Source organism: Phragmites australis, chromosome 18 (assembly GCF_958298935.1).
Source record: "Phragmites australis chromosome 18, lpPhrAust1.1, whole genome shotgun sequence".
Classification (NCBI taxonomy): domain Eukaryota; kingdom Viridiplantae; phylum Streptophyta; class Magnoliopsida; order Poales; family Poaceae; genus Phragmites; species Phragmites australis.
Genome location: NC_084938.1, coordinates 8,783,829 through 8,790,538, shown reverse-complemented (window position 1 = coordinate 8,790,538; position 6,710 = coordinate 8,783,829). Strand labels below are relative to the sequence as shown.

The 6,710-nt window shown below is 47.3% G+C and overlaps 1 protein-coding gene and 1 pseudogene across 1 annotated transcript; both read right to left on the bottom strand.

Moving 5' to 3' along the window:
- Positions 1–354: 354 nt before the first annotated feature.
- Positions 355–3,005, bottom strand: LOC133899385 (uncharacterized). The gene is made up of 4 exons (XM_062340375.1): positions 1,776–3,005; positions 1,212–1,282; positions 876–1,101; positions 355–790 (listed from the first exon to the last, which is right to left on the bottom strand). The coding sequence occupies exons 1-4, from the start codon at positions 1,956–1,958 to the stop codon at positions 584–586; spliced, it is 687 nt and encodes a 228-aa protein (XP_062196359.1). The 5' UTR covers positions 1,959–3,005; the 3' UTR covers positions 355–583.
- A 1,680-nt stretch (positions 3,006–4,685) lies between these two features.
- Positions 4,686–6,397, bottom strand: LOC133898525 (poly(ADP-ribose) glycohydrolase 1-like; annotated as a pseudogene).
- Between the last annotated feature and the right edge of the window lie 313 nt (positions 6,398–6,710).

Below are 6,710 nucleotides of genomic sequence, written 5' to 3'. Positions count from 1 at the left end.
AAATCAGACCTCTTACTGAGAGTTCGAAGACTGAAAGCTGGTAAGTACCAATCGTCACCTATATTTTTCCAAAAAGTAGAATCTGAAAACACCTCACGAAGATGGTCATAGTCGTTTCCCCCTCCGTCGGCTTTTAGTGTTTAATACTATGTCAAAAGATTATAAGTGTACGCATTTTTCAACAAAAGGAGACTGCTATCATCTCTAATACACCTCATTCTCTTACTTATCATTATTTTTAATTTACTTGATAAAAATCGATAAGAATTAGATGATTTTAAAGTATGAAACGTATTTTTCACGATAAATTTACTATTATCATTTTCATATAAATTTCTATAATATGACTGCCCGTATTATAAAATGATATCTATTTAAAATAAATAGTAGAACCATTAGCCCACCACAAAAGGAGGAACCATAAACAAATCAGTGGTCGATAATGCACACGACACCCCCAAGTTTTCATCATGAGACATGAGCAAGCACCCATCCAGTTTCTCCCAAGGATTCTTTTACAACTAGCGGGCTAGCGACTACACATATAGATCCTCGACTACCATCACTACATATCATCACCTACCTATACTTTCAGGGCTAACTGATCCTGCCATGAGATCTTCTTCTTCCCAGGTTGCCCAGCCGGATTCCGGACATCCAAGAACACGGGCATTTTCACGTCACTTGGACCAGCAGCACCAACACCTTCCAACGGGTACCTCTTCACCTTGTCGATGCTTAGCTGCTCCGGGTAACCATGAAACTCTTCAGTTTCCACCTCATCGTAACTCTGAAATGAGCCAAACCCTGTTCAGACAACAAAATTTACACGCATTGCAGCTAGCTAGCGAAATGAGGTAAACCCCAAGCATTACCAGCTCACAGGCCTCGTTGAGGTCAATCACCGGAGGCACCATTGGAGGACCATCTTGTCTTAGCTGCACCGCCTGGCTTTTGCCGGAGCTTCCGACCGACCGGTGCTTGGCGTCCTCAGCCCAAGCTTCGATCCGCAATGTGGGCGGCATTGCTGGATTCCTCACTCTACAAACAACTGTCTGGGATGGGTTTTCAGACAAGGACTTGAACCTTCTCCGCAAGAACCTGCGAAATCACAGGTTTACACTAGGATTTAGTTTGCAACATTCAACACAATCATGCCGATGGATCGCTCATCACAAACTGTAGGGAAAATACTATGATCAGACGATTACTTGACTTCAGCCAAGAGCCTCTGCTTCTTGAGCTTCTCCATGCGCAGCCTCCTCTTCTTTGCTTCGGTTTCCTGGTGAAGTCAACATAAGCTAATCATCAGATAGCTTCAAACTATGGGTTGCGATGAACTAACAAGAAACTATCGGAGTCCCAGTGCCCTCAATTTAAAAATAAAAATAAAAATTACTACATGGAAGACACAAATCTTCAATAAAAGGTGGAATTGCAAACTGCGGTAAAATGCCAAGAATAAACCAACAGCATATTAAACAGATTCAACCTAAGAAACATTTCAGATCCACGAGAAACACCGACAAAACCTCAAAGAAATCAACAGAACACAGGGATAAAACCCCAAGATCATATCAAACACCGCAAATCTCAACAGAACTCGAACCAACATCCACAAAACTGCGAAAACTAGAACCAAGATGTGATGAACTCCCCTTCCAAAACCGATCAAGGAACGCAAAACCCCCAAAACCCAGATCAGACCAGATCAGACAGGCGAGCAACACCGAGACCGAGAGGAAGTGAAGCTCCAAGAAGAGAACCCAGCCCACCTTGACGAGCTCCCGGTAGTCCTGGAGGAGGCCGCGGTACCTGAGGCTCGCCCTGTACGCCGCCTCTTCCCCACCACCGCGAATCGGCCCGGGCGCGGGAGAGAGCGGCGACCGCCGCGGCACCAACGGCCGCAACGGCGCCCCCGCCGCCGGCTGGGCCAGGATGACCTTGGCCTTCTTCATGGCCGCCTCGCCTCACCTCCCCTCAAATTCCTTCCCCCAAGAAACCAAAGGAGGAGAGGAGGAAAGACGGAGAAGGAGATAGGAACGAGGAAGGAAGGAGACAATACAGAAATAAAGGCGGAAGGCGAGGAGGAGGAGGTGGAGGTGGGGGAAGTTTCTTGCGCCCGGCGCTTCCCCTCTCTCCCTTTCTCTCTCTCTCCTGCCGCGGGGACGGCGTGTGAAGGGGAGCTCTCCTGGCTCTGACCCATGAGTGAGGCGAGGTGGTGCCGAAAACCCAAAAAGGCCCATCGGTGGCAACAGGAGGGCGAGCGAGCACGCCCGGCAAGAAACGCCACCGACCGACTCTTCAAGTTTCAACTCTCATCTCGTCTTTCTCTTGTTTGATGTTTCTCTCTGTACCCATCATCCTACCAGCAGTAGTAGTAGACAGGAGGGAGGGTGGGTGGGCAGCGGTGGTAATGGTGCGTGGATGGAAGTAGACAAGTAGTACAGTTGGGCGCCGTCTCGCCTTTCCCTTTTGCCTTGCTCGCTTCAGGGAGATCTGATTTGCTTCCACACATCTGCCGTCTGCGCGAGAAGGGGAAGGTCTCTCGCATCTTGGGCATTCTTGGAACCCGTGTGTTTGTGTTGTTGCTGCGTTGCTGGTGGTGGGTTTCTCTGTGTAGACTAGAGAGAGAGGGGAGAGGGGAAGGTGGTGGTGCCAATGTGATGATGCAGTCCAGCGCATCGTGCACGCCTGCGCGCTACGTCCATTTTCTTGCTCTCCCTGTCACACTCTCTCTCTAGAAATGTCATGGTCCATTAGGAAAAGCATGGATTGGGGGTGGACACGGTCATGGCCACCCCTCCCCCGGCCTGTACTTTCTGTCTGCTCATCTGTCCTCACTCCTCACCCCCTCGAGGGAGGGAAAGAGAATCCCAATGGGGGAGAGAGAAGAGAGAGGCGTCATGGTGGTGCAGTGGTTGAGGCGGGGTGGCCGGTGGGGACTTCGTACGCATCGATGGGCGAGGAATGGATGATGGCGGACGACGGTAGGTGGCGGCAGCTTGACAGTGCAGTCCTGCTGCTCCTGCCAATTAAATACTCCCACCACCATCCGGTCCACTGATGCGGAGCACGCGAGATTACCGTTCTACCCCTACCATGCCACTGCTGGTAAGCGTCTCGGTCTCGGTGATGACGCCGACGAACGGAATAAATGGAGGAGGCCGCCGCTTGTTTGCTGCCTCTCTCTCTTTCCTTTCCTTGTGTCTCCTGCGACTCTCGCTGCTTCGCCATGCCACGCGGAACACGCAGCGGGGAGGGGCGGCATCCATCCGGTGGGGACGGCTGTGCTCTCGTATGTTCGGCCTTATCTTTTCTAAATTTGTAAAAAATATATTACCTAGAAGTAATCTAGATTTTAATTTCTCCCATACAGATTTAAAAGTTGGGCATTTCGCCTCCCACTATTCCATGTGTTCTGGAGTTCACACTTGCTGTTCGCTTTCTTGCAAATTTAGTTGACGTAAATAACCTGGTCGCCAAAGCTAATACTCCAGTCCACGATAGCTTGGGTGGCAAATTGGCTCGACTGGATTGTTTCTTGCTCATGTGACCGTTAGCACGATCCGAACATGGTTTTGTGGCTTTCTCGACATGTCTAGCTGTAACATGGTTTGAGTCGAGTCAGATGCAATCCAGCCGAATTAACTTGCCACGCAGGCTGTGGGCCGATTCTATTTGGTGGACCAGATTCTTCAAGTCAAAGCAATTTGCATGAAAACAGGTCACGGGGTGAATTTCAAAACGCATGGAGATTGTGGGTGACAAAATACTACTTTTAAACTTCTAAGGGGAATTAAAACTTAGACTATTGCTTCGGGAGTTACTCAATTTTGCATTATTTTTCCTTCGGTTTGTTTTTTCGCTTGCTTGATGTGGCTTGGATCCTTTTCGGCCCTCCTGTTGAAACAAAACATTGCAAAAACATAATTTAGTAGTCATTGTCTTACAATTTGAATCTCCCCACTTAGCATCCTATACAAAATTGTCTTTTTGAACCCCCAAACTTTAAAATAGGGTCAATTCAATCATGATTAAATTTATCTTTTTTGCCTCACACAAGTTGTGTTTTAAGTCAATTTTTTGATATGATTAATGACACCGTACCTATCTTGAAGTTTAAACATGTATCAAATGCTCCCTACTTATTAAAATAATCATAAAAATCGGAAATCTTTTTCTAACATATAGTATGTTGTTGTCTATCATCCAAAAAAGTTCAACCTGAGAAACAACTTGTAAGAAGAGAAAATAAAAGATAAATATCATTTAGGAGATGAACTGGCCTAGTTTTGATGTCCAAGTTTTAATGAGATCATCTCCAACCGTTTCTCTTCATTTCGTTCCCTTTCTATCCTAAAATTCCTTGTTGGAGGGATTCCCTTCTCAGACTCGTTCCCTTCAAATTCCTACGCTACAACCGCATTCCCTTCACCAATAAACTTCCAATATTCTATCATTTTCATATCACTACCACGAATATATATGTCAGGTTCGTGTTTTGAAAGAGAAAACATAATCAGCACATATCTCTATCATACTGCTGAATTTTTGATGCCATGTATATTATTGTAAATTCCAGTTTACCACGTTAGGACTAGAAAAGCTTATCATAAATTACATGGAGTGATCAGAGAAACAACCTGGAAAAGCTTCACATAGAGCTGATGTTTCGATTGATCAGAAAAACCACTGAAGGCCTTGTTCACTTTACATAGAGCTGATGTATATAAACTCTTTGACACGAACTTAAGGCATATAATCACAACAGAAGGCAACATGAGTAATTTTCTAAGTACCTTTAAAAATGGTCTATAAGTTACAATCCATACACTGAATGAACAGCATCACATGAATACTGCAACCTCAAACAGAAGCATTTGCTACGAAGTTGAAAAAGGAAACTAAAATCTACCAATAAAAAGAAAGAGACCTGCACACAGCCCCTGGAAAGTGCACCTCCTCCCAGATGTTTATTTGCGAAGTCAACTTCTAGGGCTTCTTGTTCCTCATCTTCTATAAAACCTGAGGAAAATACCTACTAATGAAAAGAAAACATACAATCAGCAGGTTTCATCTCAACAGTAAACAACTCGAGGCAATTTGATAATCACCACAACACAATAAAACTCCTAGATGTTCCTTATTATTTTCTGATGAACTCTGATATCATCATAGTTTGTGTGTGGGCAGAGTATTTTTTTTTTCTTTTCCATTTCTACTAGCCTTCCTTCCAGTTTCGTGCCAATACCAGGAAATAAATTACTTATCATGTGCACCTTAGTGTCAAAATGTAGGTATATCAATACTCAGTACATAACATGGCATTTCCCCCAGATGCATAGAGCGGCAAGATGGATCACACGAACAGATTCCAATATAATTTTCTTACCCTGAATTTGCAGAGGGGGGCAGTGAATTTCATCCACAAGTCAATGTTTGGTAGGCAACGCCATCCGAGACCGATTGGCGAATTAGAACCTTCCGCTCAAACCAGACGAAACCAGTAGGTGTAGAATCAGTCACCCTATCAAAATAGTGAACAATGCATCTCACTTTCTGCTCCTGCCTTTGCCTTGAATTGTGACTCAGAGCCCTGCCAATCGATCAGTGAGCAACAAATCTATAATCCAGTGCTTCTTCCACTCATTAGCAAAACAACACAAAATGTGGGAGGACATACGTGAACAGGCCGTCAAAATTGATCGTGGGAAGGCACGCCTCGCTCCTATCGGCCGTGGGGAAGAGGCAGAAGAGCTTGCGGGCGAGCAGCGTGGCGACGAGCTCCTGGCTGAGGAGCACGAGACCTGCGCCCTGCGAACCCAGGATCCGGAGCCTGGATGCGCCGTCAGCGGCGGCCTTGGTGCTTGGTGTAGTGGTCATCGAGCAAGCCGGGGAAGCGGAGGAGGAGGCGGGCGAGGGAGGGGACGACTTCGGCGAACCATCCCCGCGCCTGGGACCACGAGACGAGGTTGTCGAAGAAGAGGCCGAGGCCGTCGGCGACGCGGGGCGCCAGCGAGGGCAAGGCGAGGGTGAGGCGGAGGTCGGTGAGTGCGTCGGCGAGGACGTCGCCCGAGGCGACGTGGCTGACACCGAGACCGAACGCGAGCAACCTGAGTGCCCTCGCCGTCGCCACCAACCTTCTGCCGCCCTCCTCCCGCGCGCCGTCGTCGCCGCCCCTCGCTTCCGCCTCTTCTGCCCAAGCACGCGACTGCACGGTGCCCCGCTCGTCGTATCTACGAAGGGATAGGAGGGAGAGTCTCGCGCCCCTAGAACCTCTCTCCTCTCCAGTCCCACACCGGCCCCCGACGAGCAACCCTTGGAGCACGGGTTTGGTTCCCTTCACAGGATCTTTCCTATCGTGAAGAGAACAGGTACCGCGAAGGGAATCCATTGAAGATGATCTAAACATTTAAATCGTGGATAATACTTGAGTCACCACAATTTTCAACAACCTTACTGAGTATTTACCTAGAGATGGGAGAACTCTGTTACATATTATCTGCCATTAGGTCGCCTGGTGTGCACGCGATTCTTTTTCTTCTAATCAATGGGTCCTGTGAAAAGAAGCATCGCAAAAATGATCCGTTGGTCACTACAATCACCAATCATACACGTAACTCACTGTAACACACTTGACCCCGGGCGAAGCTAGTGTAAAATGGAGAGAGGTGCACCACTTCATTGCAACTATAGCGATATGTATG